Below are 13,277 nucleotides of genomic sequence, written 5' to 3'. Positions count from 1 at the left end.
GTTTAACTAACCGAACGAAAAAAAATTTGTTCGTGTTCGTCTCGTTTACTTATCGAACGAATCGAACACGAATTCATTGATGAACCAAACACGAACTCTTCACGAATAACGAGCTTTTTTGATGCCCTAGTCGAGGGTCCATCCAGAGCTTTCGAAATTCCATCCCTCTCTAATCCCGGGTACTGTACCCAGTTCTATCGCACGTTCCTCCCTCCTTTTTCTTATTTTCGCTCAGCAGATGGGCTCCTGTGAGTTTCCGTAAGGCTTCTGCTTGGGGCGCTATCGACATGCAGAAAATTGATTTTGACTCGGGGTGAAATCTTAAGGCACAAAATTGATTTTAACTATAGTTGAGACTTTCATTTCCCTCATTTTACTTCTATTTTGAGATTTGCCTATTTTTTGTATATTGCTCGTTTTGAAATTGTCGTTAGAGGCGCAGAATTTGTGTTGGAGGTGTTATAAGTAGTTTGCGAGTTTTTGTAGGGGATTTAACATAAGGAAAGAGGAGATTGAGAAAATGGGAAGAAGAGAGAAGAACATTTGATAGCTTTGGAAAGACGAAATTGTGTCAGAAAGTCTATTTGAGGTATGAAAGTTACTTTTTGAGTTAATTTATTTTCTGAGCTGAAAATTTATAAAATTCCAAGATGTTTATGGCCAGGTTGTTTACTTGAGGTGGCAAGTTTGAGGCAAAAGTATAAAAGATCATTATAGGATGACTTCATAAATTTCAGGTAAAATATCCTCACGTTAATTTAAGAAAAATAATTTGATTTTAATAAAGACAAAAATATATGTAAAGAGTATAAAGTAAAAGAAAAGTTATGATAAATACATATAAAATATTAGTTTATATTCATTTATAAAAAGATCATTGATACTTGCATTAACATATAGAAGATTTCTTATAAAAATATGTAAGTTTTGCATATTAGAAGATTTCTTATAAAGATATAAAAGATTGACATGTCTATTGAATTTTTTTGCCTTGGGTTATTGTAGTTTAGGAGTATGATTACTCCCGAGTTATTTTAATAACTCAGTATGTTGCTTTAATATTATTTTTAGGTTTATACAAATGAATATGTTGCTTTAATATTATTTTTAGGTTTTATACATATGAATAGAAGATGATCAAATGTATATAAAACACGAGAATAACAAATGAATATATACAGATTTATACTTATTAATTTTAATTATTTTCTTTAGTGGTTCTTTCATGTATTATTTGAATATTAAATAGCTTGTGTAGAAATAGAATAACAGAGAATTGATTTCTACCGTCCGATCGTCCGTTCTCGTCTTGGTTAACTCCAAACCGCGAGTTGAGTTATGATAAAGTGGTGTCAGACCAAATACGTCCGATCGTCCGTTCTCGTCTTGGTTAACTCCAAGCCGCGAGTCGAGTTATGATAAAGTGGTGTCAGACCAAATGTTTAGATTAACAACATGAATCTCAATGAAAGAACCATTAGGATGATTGAATTAAGTTATAAATAATAAAAATTTAAATTTTAGCGTTGTCTAATTAAATTTAAATAATTTTAATTATTTCAGAATTTTGGAGGTCAGAGATGATTATGTAGAATCCGATGTATCTCAAAATGTCATATTCGGTGTTGATGCGTTTTTTGATATAATAAATGCCTTGACTCAGCTGATTAAGAATTCTCAATCTCAAGCTAGTAACAGTAGAGGGCTACCAATGGATAAGTATTTGAATCTCTTTCAGGATATGAGACCATATTTATTTTCTGGAGTAAGAGGGCTAATGGAAGCTGAAAACTTGCTTCTGAGAGGGGAGAAGATTATAGAATGGTTGTCATTTCAACCGAGGAGAAGAGTTTACCTTGCTACTTTTGTTTTTAAGGAAGAAGCTGAGAGATGGTGGCAAGGATAGATGCATGAGAAGTTTGGAGGTAGAACGAGCTACTTGGTGTCGCGAGACGAGTTTTTGAAAACTTTTAGAGATTGGTTGGTATCTCTGTTTAGCTAGAAGTCAGATCCAAGATAAATTCATTAGGTTAGTGAAAGGAGATCGATTAGTTATTTAATACGAAGCGGAGTTTACTATGTTATCGAGATATGCACCACAACTTATTCCAAATGCAAAAGAGAAATGTCACAAATTTCTTTCAAGATTGAAGGATTCGATCAGACAACCACTAATGCCACTTGGGATTGAAGACTATTCAGTACTAGTGGAGAGGGCTAGGTGGTTGGGGATTGATTTTCGACAGACTCAATAACATGGAGATTTACACAAAAGAAAGAGTTTGGAAGAAGTTGCACCAAGAGTTCATTCAAGAGAGTCTTATGGGAAGAAGGTAAAGTTCAACACAAGTGAAATTATTAGCCAGGTTGACAGTAGCACCATAGAACTCTGTGTTTAGTGTGGGAAGCACCATCGTGGAAAATATTTATTTGGTTTGAACTTGTGTTACTTATATGGACAACTTGGATATCAGAGAAGAAATTGTTATAATGTTGTTCTGAGATTCACATTAGATGCTCACCCAGGAAGAAATCCAGTTTAGATTAAATTTTCTCGAAGGATCTACATCTAGAATTGGTTAGCGGAGGATAACAAAAGCTAATATTGTGGCGTATAAGGAGCAATCAAGGCAAAACGTTCTACCAAGAGTTTATTCCTTAACCCATTAGGAACCAGGAGAACATGTTGTCGTTGATGATAATGCATAGAGTTTGATGAATGAATTATTTTTTTTGTGTTAGGTTGGATTTGTTAGATTTATTGTTTATTACATATGTTTTGGTTACCACTTTGCAAGAAACATAATTTTGTAATCATTTTATATTTCATCCTTATAAAATACATAGTTGATGTGGAGTTCATGAATTTCAAGGAAGAAATTTTATAAGCAGGGAAGAGTATAAGAACCAACTTTTGAGAAATTTGATAAAAGTTTTGCCGATATAAAATTTAACTCAAATTTTAGATTCTTTAAATTTCAATCGAGTTAATTTTAAAAATTCTATACATCAAATCGATCAATTCGATTTAAAACACTATATATAAATTATGAATAGATTGATAGATATACAAATCAAATATTATAATTTTAATTTAATTAATTAAATCTTAATTAACCCCTCCTTAATCCTGATTACTGCAAAAAATAAAGATTTTTTATAAAGTTAAATTCATATAGAAGATTATATATTCATTTAGAAAAACGTCATTGATATATGCATTAGCATATATAAGATTTTTTATAAAAATATGAAAGTTTAGCATATTGAAAGATTTCGTATAGAGATATAAGGTTACTGTAGTTTAGGAGTGTGATTATTCCTGTGTTAATTAAAGATAACCCATTTTGTTTTTTTATTTTTATTTTTAGACTTAGGCACTTAAATAAGATGAATAGAAGAGTATCAAATGTGTATAAAATACGAGAATAACAAATAAAAAAGTATAAATTTCTCCTTGTTAATTTTAATTATTTTCTTTAGGGACTGTTTCATGCATAATTTGAATATTAAACTGCTTGTGATAGAAATAGAATAACAGAGAGTTTATTTCCACCGTCCGATCATCTGTTCCCATCTTGGTTAACTCTAAGCCCGGTGCCGGATTGTGATAAGAGGTCTATGGAGAAAGTTTCTAACATGTCACAACTTCATTAAATAATATTTCTTAGCTTTGTGTGTTATATTAAGTATCAATTCCTTGTATGTTTTCTAATCTTACATTATATTAAAATCTTAGTCATTTGTTTTGTGGCTTTTCATTAAATTAATAGATTAACTCTAGCCTCAACTCTTACCTTTTTTTTATAATACTTTCTTGTTTTATAATGCGTTTCCTACATGCTAATCCTTTTTTTCTTTCGAAAAAATTTGCAACAGATAAACTTCCTGGTGACTGGTTGTTGGGTGGAGGTTGGAACAATGATATTTGGGGTGGAGAATTGCCTGCGGCTTCCTGGATAGATGATATTACACCTGACAACCCGGTATGTACTTTGTTGTTATTCAAATGGCTGGTTAACATGAATTATTTAGATGATAGTGCTTGGAAAGCAATGTGTAGGTTTGGTTCTCACGCATGGATGGTCATATGGGTTTAGCCAACTCCCTTGCCCTAAGGGTTGCTGGTGTCACCAACTTAAGTTTGAACCCTATTGGTGGGACAATCTTGAAAACCATAAATGGAGGTAATCGTTCAGATTACTTTAGTCTAAATGCATTTTCATGTGATTTACAACACATCATCATCCCAAATAACGTTGATATGTTATAACTCCATCAGATCTTGGAAAAACACATCTAAAATAAAGTATACTTGACAAAAGATGCTCCATGTTGTCTGTAGACAATTGTTAGCTAAAATCATAATTACATAACATTAATGAAATTGAGAATTTTACTTCCAACTATATTAATTTGATTAAAGATGAACACTAAGAGATTTATTAATCTATTTAAGTGATAGAAATCTCTTTAAATGATGAAGTCTTGTAGGTTCATTTTGTTAGATCAAAAATCCTAAAAAAAATTTTCATAATTTGAACTAACTTTTTTTCTCATATTCGTTCTTCTCCCATTAAGATGTATTACGAGCAACTTTTGAATGGATAGCTACTAATTTTTTTCAATAATGAGAGAGAAAAATTAACTGAAGTTAGCAGATAGTTATCTCAATTTAATGGGCCACTTAATTTTAAATAACCCAATTAAATTGTTAAACATTGTTTTAAATCAACATGAAACACATTTCTAACACCCTCTTACGGTCATACTTGGCCTTTTAATCTTAATTTCATACTTATTATCATATAAACATTTTGTACTCGATGAAAAGAGTAAAAAAAAAATACATAGTGTCGAGTCTTCTAAATCGAGTGTAACTCTCTATACATTATAACCTAATATTCCTTTCTACATAAACACAACGAGGCAAATGTCTTATGAATGAACATATCGTTTTATCTTTATCTTTTAAAGTATTTTCAAACTTCAATCAAAAGCAAACAAATTTCAAATGTTAGAGTTTTAAATACCAAATATTATTTTAAAATGAAAGGATACCTCAGTTACATAATAGATTTAAGTCCCATATATTTTAAATGTTTTTTTATCTAGTTTTGCTGGCAATGCTTAATTAAGGGATCTTGTTCTCCAAGTGAATGCTGACATACTAAATTTTTACCTTGTTTGCTGTAACATATTCTATAATGGATAAATATTTATGCCAGTGTTTTTTTGGCTCTATAAGAGACCTTTGTGAGAAACTTTATTTCAATGCATATCTAATCTCATGTTGAAATAAGCTCAAAGCTTAACTAGGCATACTTTGAGGACTTTAAAGCTATTAGCACCACCCTACCATCTTCAACCATCATTATTCCAAGTGGTCCCAAAGGAGGAGTGTAGGAAATATTCTAAGCAATACGGTTACTTAAGATATGTTGCTAGAATATTCTTCTTCTTCTATATATACTACCCCTTTTGTACTGCAAGGGTTAATGAAAAAGTTTAATGCTTGTATGTGCATGTTAATATGAGGACTTCATCACTTTGGTATTGGTCTGGGATACTAAAGTATCTGCTCACGTAGAATTTTTTCTATCATCCTAGACGATTGTAAAGTTTATTTCTCTAATTGTAGTGCAGATGAGAGAGTATCGGTCACATTTTTCCTATCATCTAAGACAATTGTGAAATTTATTTCTTTAATCGTAGTGCCAATTGGAGAGTGTCAGTCACATTTTTCCTATCACCTCAGACAATTGTGAAATTTATTTCTCTAATCGTAATGTCGATAGGAGAGTATCGGTCAGGGGTGAGTAGACATTCTACCATCTAAGACAATTGTGAAATTTAGATTACTAATTAATGTATTGACAGAGAGTATCGGCCAGAGGTGGTAAACAACTTTCTACCTCAAAAAATCGTGTAATTTAGATCAGAAACTGTTGTGTTGATATGAGAATATCGGTCAGAGGTGTTTTAAGTTAAATTTAGACGGTGCACCTGAGATGGATGTGAAAGTTAAGAGTATGAAGTGTTTTAAAAATTAACAACTTGCCTCTTAAAAGTAAAGTAAAAGTTAATGTATATAGAATTTTAGATCTTTTTCATTAAGCAAATGTTATGAATATATAAATTAGATTATTATATGCTTTTCTATAATGAAATATGAAAATTCAGCATACATATTGTCTTCTTTTTCTTGAATTATTATAGTTTAGAAGTGTGATTACTTTACTGGGTTATTTTAGATAATTCATTATGTTGTTATGATATTTTTCATGTTTAAGTTTTTGAATAAAAGATGAGTAATAGAGGAGATAATATGTATTGAAGACATAGTCAACAATTGGAAACATAAACTTTTATTTGTTAATCAAATTATTTTTTTTAGCGACTCTCTCAATTTATATGTATTATAACTTATTAGTGATAGTAATGAATAATATAAAATTTAATTTCACTGTCCGACCCTTTGTTCTTGCCTTAATTAGTTACAAGTCCTGAGTTGGGTTATGTTAAGCAGTTTGTTTTCATTACCAATATTCAACGTCTTCATCAAGCGGAGTAGATATGGAGGTGAACAATATATTTACAAAATTCTTGGATATCGTTATTCTCAAGGTAAACATCCTTTGGACATTCTTACAAATCCAACAAAATATTTCTATCAATCATATGGTTTGTAATTAGCCAATACCAAATAATTTCTTACAAACTATGGGTCTCTTTGGGGATTGAATACTCTGTTGATAAACTGATTAAAAATAATCTGTTGATAAATTAGGTGTGGTGGTTATTTTAAATTTTATTTTTTTGGAAAAGTCAAACCGTTGCTAGAAAGCTGCCGCCGCACCTATCTAGGTGAGGTGTGAAAATGTTTCTTTCAGCGTTTTCAAAACGCAGTTTACCCAAATAGGTTAGGTGCATTTTCAAAACACCACCGCATCAAATAAGCTGCCCCAAACGGACCCTATATCACAGTTTTAAATTTTATGCTCTGTGGGCTCCTTTTTTCTATTTCCGATCCTGATTTTGACTGTTCTGAATGTGTGATGATAACAATGACCAATTGCCACACTGATTAGGACAAAATTTCACATGCTGCAGATCCTACTGGTCTTTTGATTGATTCTGCAATGAAGCTTGTTCTTACGGTAATCCCTGAAATCTCGGTCCATGGAAGGCAAGATGCCATGATTAGGGCAAGCAAGTATGCCTTGATGAAGGGAGTGACCACCATGGTTGATATGGGAAGGTACTTTACTGGTGCACCTGTTGATCATTCTTGGCAAGATTTCAGAGGTTAGTATTTTCTTTATTAGCAAATGTTCTGTAACTGTGACTCTACGCTCTATGATCAACTGTAATTCTGCAGAAGATGGGAATATTTATAACCTAAACATTATTCTCTTGTGAACAGATGTTTATAAGTGGGCTGATTCTTCTGGGAAGATGTTGATAAGAGTGTGCTTGTTCTTTCCAATTCAAACGTGGTCTTTCGTAAGAGTATGTCTGAAATATATTTCTTAGCCCCTTCTACCAGCTGGTACTTAGCTAGTTAAATTTATAAGTGAGTCTATTTTGAACAAGGGCATCATTCATAAGAATTTTAAGATTTTATTACTTGTGTGTTTCTGTTGAATCAAGGGACTGTTTAGACGACTACAATAGGTGTGTGTGCGTTCCTTTTGCAGTACTTTTAGGATTTCAGGCATATGGCATGGAGATTTATAATTCAATGAAAAATAGGAATGGATTTAGAAATCATTCCTTTGTTCATTTTTAGTGAATTTGAAATTCAATGGATTTGGCCGAATTTCAAGTACATAGGCTCCATCCAAAGAGTCTTTGCCGCTGGTTGCCGCTGCCGCCGCCTGCCGCGGCTGATGTCGGCTGCCACCTCCGGCCATTGCCGCCACTAGTGGCCACCTCCAGTCGTTTCTTATGTCAACCACCGTTGCCGCCGGCCACCTCTCTCCACCGCCGCCTCCAACTGAGTTTTCTAGCCACCGCGTTGGTCGCCACGGACCGCCGCTCCTAGCCGCCACCTCCAGCCACCGTCGCTCCTGGCTGCCACCTCCTCGCTCCTGGCCGCCACCTCCAGCCACCATCGCTCCTGGCCGCCACTTCCAGCCACTCCCGCTACCTCAAGCCACCACCACTGACACTACCGGCCGCCACCTCTAGCCACTGCTACCACAGACCATCAACACCGCTGCTAGTTGCCACCTGTCGTTACCTCCAGCAACCACTGACGTCGGCGAACACCTCTGACAACAGCTACCTTAGGCCACCATCGCCTCCAACCGCTACCTCCGACCACAACCCAACCATCACTATTACCACTGCTGTCATAATTTATTAAAAATTCCACATATTTAAAAATACATTATTTTCATTTCATTTTGAAGCAAACCAAAAAAAAAAATGTCGGTCGTTTATTTGGGAGTTAGCCAAACAACTCAAAATTACTTTAAATACAATACATTGCTCCTGCATTGCATTCATTTTACGCTACATTATTTTACGCTACATTATTTTTTGTGCCAACCAAACAACCGCAAAACAACATTCTTTTTTTAGATGATGTGTTGCGTGAAAGAAGAAGGGGCATTTGCATACATAACATCGAATTCATACGTATTTACATATATAATAAACTCTACCTTTTATATTTATATCACTCGAATCTTTCATATCACATAAAAAAATGTTACTATTTTAACGTTTAAAATGTGAAATACACCTTTTATGCATAAGTAAGGTGACATATATGCAGAAATTGAAGTTTAGGTGTTAAATATAGTTTAGGTGGGTGTTAAATATATAAATACATAGGAATTGAATGGTATGCATGTAAATCTTCCAAAAGAAAAGCTTAATAAAATGGCAATATTTTAGGAATTGTTACAAGGAGTGCCATATCTATAGAACAACCAATATATCTATTGCTGATGACACAAACCTATATTAGTTGCTGATACATTACTAAAAAAATTAGCTGACTGAACAAGAATTTTGGTGCAGATTTTTAGAATTTAAATCACCCAAAAAAACCAAATAAAAACTTTCAAATCAAACCTGCGATGACCTAAACTTAGATTTTGGTAAACTTAAGTCAAAATAGATGTTTTAATGAGATATTTTGCATAATACTAAGAACATCTTGTATTGTTCATATAAACTCAAACCAGGCACCCGAAAGTATAGAAAAAAGCTTCATAAGATCATTTGAAGGACCAAATTACTTTCAATTTTTGTGTTTTTATAATTGAAATGAATTTCCCCATGAGATAAATCAATTGTGCATTAGATGATACAATTCTGAGTTACTTAAGTGTTGACCTCCATGTATGTGCCAAAACTAAATTGATCTGATGCAACAATGATGGTGGGAAAGGACACCATGCTGCATGATTTAGACTAGAACACACTGATTGTAATCAAATTCATGGAATTATGACTCATTTTTTAAATTGATTAAGTTGCTGCATCTGAAACACTGAACTCTACTAAAAGATTACATGGTCGATTTGGTCAAGCATGATGATAGAAATGATAAATTACAATGTGCCAATTAATTTTGATTTACGTTGATTTTTGCCAAGATCACTCATTCGTGCTCTGTTAGCAAAACAAATTGATTTGACATGTTTGAGACATCATAATTATTTAGAAAGTACACCTATATTATCGAGTCTTTGCTCGCAAGTTGTCATCATGCATTTTAAAGCAAATGTATAACTTGAGGTATCATGCAAGTCGAGATGCATGAGCATTACCTCAAATATGTAATTCATCATTTCTACCAATATGTATACCTATTTATTTAAATGCTTGATTAGCATTAATCAACCTCTAACTACTTTACATGACCCTAGAAAATATTTATTTAATAAGTATTCAAATATATATATATATATATAAAGTTAAAATTTACATCCCACTATACTTATCCCTGCAAAATTTCTTCCAGATCCATAATATTTGCATGCAAGCGGGAAAAAAGAGATTGAAAAGTGTTTCAAATTATAATATTGCATATGTATCAAATTCAAAATAGTAATGCTAGCTTCCAAAACTAGAGAAAATTTATGTATCTTCAAGTCTCTTGATGCTACTTTCAATGCACTTGACAAATTTAAATGTTTTTAAAATATGCCCATGTTGTGAGAATATGTTGAGGTTCTTTGAATATCATGCTAGTCCGATCCTCCTCCAGATAAGAACTGAATTAGACAAGGTTGGACACATAGTAAACTAATATGGTCTTTTTCCTACAGTTGACAGGATTTGAGAAGATTAATAACTCAAGTACATTCGAATAATAAACTTCAATCAAAATGTAAATTTAAACAAAATGCAAATGTAATTAATCTTATTGCCCTCGATGACAATAATGTTGATTTTGAATCACTATTGGAGGGGTCTATTTTCAAAATTCAACTTTGAAGTATATTTGAAAAATTTAAGTTATACAAGTTGTTATCTTGATCATTTGCACGCAAGACAAAGTTGATAAGATTCAAAATCATCCAAAGTCCAGATGATAGCCATGTGAGATATGAATCTCAACCAGAGAGGATATTTTCGTAAAATATCTTAAATCAAAATAAATTCTAATGAATTTTATAAAATTCATAAATATTTCAAAATTAAAGGAATTCTCAATTGAAATTTCTCATATAAAAGGCTAAAAAAAAATGTCATCGACTATTCACTATCATTTGTTTACATTTGTTGAAGGTGATGAAATTGATGTTAATCTGAGCTCATATATAGCTAATGTCGTATTAAATATACTACTATATCTACGTTCAAAATAATGTGTCAGTAAGGATATGATCTTAGTTCTTTGTCCTCACTGTTTGCCAAAGTCTTATGAACTGGTGGTTTGACACAACGATCCTATTGTATTATAATCATCTTTGTAGTCTGTATGTTCTTGAATAATTTTTTTTTAAGCTGTGAATTGTAAAGTATACTTGAAAAGACACAAAGATTTTCTTAGTTAAGGCCGACTTGCATTTGCCCTTTAGAAAAACATCAATCCCTAGTTTACCAACTTCTTTTGAAAGAAGCAACTCATGGCTCCTGACTAAGATCCTTCGATCAAGTTGGGCCAATTCACTTGCCTAAATAGAATAGGAACTATGACAACTCGAGATAACAAAACTATGAGATCTTGATTGAGTCTGTCATCATTCCCTCATCATCCGCTCTAATAAGCTCATGATGATAAATTTCTACAATAAAAGATATAGTTGTTACTATTATTCACCGAGCAATTAATACCTTACTTACTAACCTTAACTGAAAGTGCTCTCTCATTACTTGAAGGGGTAATTAACCATAGAGAATATTTGCACCTAAGGGAAACTTCAAAAAATAAGTGCAAATTTATAGGCAGTTTTTGCAATTTAATTTGTCTTCCAAAAATTTGACCCACCGGAGCCTACATAAAAGGGTGGCTGAGGAGCGAATCTTCAGAACCCACAAAATGATAATAATTTACTTAAGTCACGTGTCTTACATGTTGGACACATCATTTCAAATAAAAGTAAATCCATTTCTCAATTCAGCCTCATAATCCACACAAGGTAAACTACCATAATGTGCCTTCGTATGCGAAACCTTTGAATTAGTAATTGTAATAATTACAGGAGCTCCTAATGTTTATGTTGTCTAGTTAGTTTACCGCTATATGATTGGCATTTTCATGAAATTTAATTTTGTTAGATGGATGCTGAATTTTGCAGGATCTTTTCAAAGATAAAGGTAGATCTATAAGTCAGTGGCTTTACATTGGGGGCGTCAAAGCGTTTGCTGATGGATCTTTGGGATCTAACAGTGCACTGTTCCATGAGGTGATCCAGATACTGCCTACCGATTGTTTAGAAAACTGGGTTTATTCAACAATCAAGTTAACGAATGCTTATTTTATTTAATTTTTTCTTATGAGCAGTTGTTTCTTATTTACAGCCCTATAAGGATGATCCTCATAACTATGGTTTGCAAGTGTCAGATTTTGACTGGTTATTGAATGCCATAGTAGAATCAGACAAATCTGGACTTCAGGTAATATATCTTTTATAGAAGTTTAATGTCGTGATAAATAAGCCCCTATCATGAAAATTGTGTATAATTGAAATGAGAATGCTATGATGTATATGTAACAGATAATTCAAAATCATTGAGAATAATTATATTAGAAAACTAGTGATGGTGGTATCACTCGTAGGTAAGATGGTAAAAATAAATTTGGCTAATTATGGCATATACAATAAAAACTAGAAGATTCATCAATTAGATGGGTAAATATCGGAGAAGGAAGCAGGATATGCCAAAGGTTACTTGTTTTGGAATTGTCATGATGGTTCATGAAGCTTTTAATATTAATCAATTGATCTTGATGATTCATGAAGCTGGTTTCAAAATGCTGGGATGAGGTTAATGATGATGGTAATGATAAGAGCTTTTATGCTTCTATTATAAAATCCTAGATAATAATTTATTTTCTTGCAATTTTCAGGTTGCAGTGCATGCTATTGGAGATAAAGCAAATGACATGGTATTGGATTTGTTTAACTCGGTGAAATCTGTTAATGAAGCTAGAGATCATAGATTCAGGGTATGTTTTGCTTTGCTTTTTGATTTTCTGAAATGTCGATATAGTCATGCTTGCTTAAACATGATTTTTCTTACAACAATGCTGATGTCAGAAAGAATATAGTTAATTGAATTTTCGAAATTCAGATTGAGCATGTTCAACATCTAGTGCCAGAATCAGCAAGCCGTTTTGGTGCTCAAAATGTTATTGCCTCTGTGCAGGTAAAAGGATTAAAGCATAAAAAAAATAATGTTTTTTTTGTTTTTTTAATTATTTATCCATTTTAGATGCTCATTTTAGTTTATCATTCTTGGTCTTGAAAATCCTAGATACTACGAAGAACAAGTGATAGCGGGTTTAACCGGCAACAATGGGAAAAAAACAAATATTATTACAAAAATCAAATAGGAACTTACAACCACAAAACACAGAAATCCGAATTGCAACATACACATCACTAACTCCCGGTAGGGTTTGATCAAATGGGTGGTGGAGTTGTTTAGTGACGGTCTGGATGGTGTTTGGGTGTTGGAAGGCGCAGTGGGCAAGTAGGAACAACAATTTTGAATTAGTCCCGTTCGTTTATAGGATAGACGAAGCGAAGAACCGTTGAAGGAGAAATGATGAGTAGTAGAAAACGAACAGAAGGGAGAGGAAAGCG

General features: G+C 32.9%; 1 protein-coding gene across 3 annotated transcripts in view; it reads left to right on the top strand.

The window, feature by feature from the left end:
* LOC110033320 (putative amidohydrolase YtcJ) overlaps positions 1 to 13,277 on the top strand; it is an 85,483-nt gene that overhangs the window by 52,878 nt on the left and 19,328 nt on the right. For all 3 annotated transcript variants that reach the window (XM_020737251.1, XM_020737253.1, XM_020737252.1), the window contains 8 exons: positions 3,880 to 3,986; positions 4,064 to 4,187; positions 7,114 to 7,308; positions 7,427 to 7,512; positions 11,766 to 11,873; positions 11,989 to 12,084; positions 12,539 to 12,637; positions 12,763 to 12,837. In XM_020737251.1, the coding sequence (XP_020592910.1) occupies positions 3,880 to 3,986; positions 4,064 to 4,187; positions 7,114 to 7,308; positions 7,427 to 7,512; positions 11,766 to 11,873; positions 11,989 to 12,084; positions 12,539 to 12,637; positions 12,763 to 12,837 (890 nt within the window). The remainder of the gene's footprint in view (positions 1 to 3,879; positions 3,987 to 4,063; positions 4,188 to 7,113; positions 7,309 to 7,426; positions 7,513 to 11,765; positions 11,874 to 11,988; positions 12,085 to 12,538; positions 12,638 to 12,762; positions 12,838 to 13,277) is intronic.

The sequence above is a fragment of the Phalaenopsis equestris genome, unplaced genomic scaffold (genome assembly GCF_001263595.1).
Source record: "Phalaenopsis equestris unplaced genomic scaffold, ASM126359v1 Scaffold001136, whole genome shotgun sequence".
NCBI lineage: Eukaryota > Viridiplantae > Streptophyta > Magnoliopsida > Asparagales > Orchidaceae > Phalaenopsis > Phalaenopsis equestris.
This window is presented reverse-complemented; position numbering and strand designations above follow the sequence as displayed.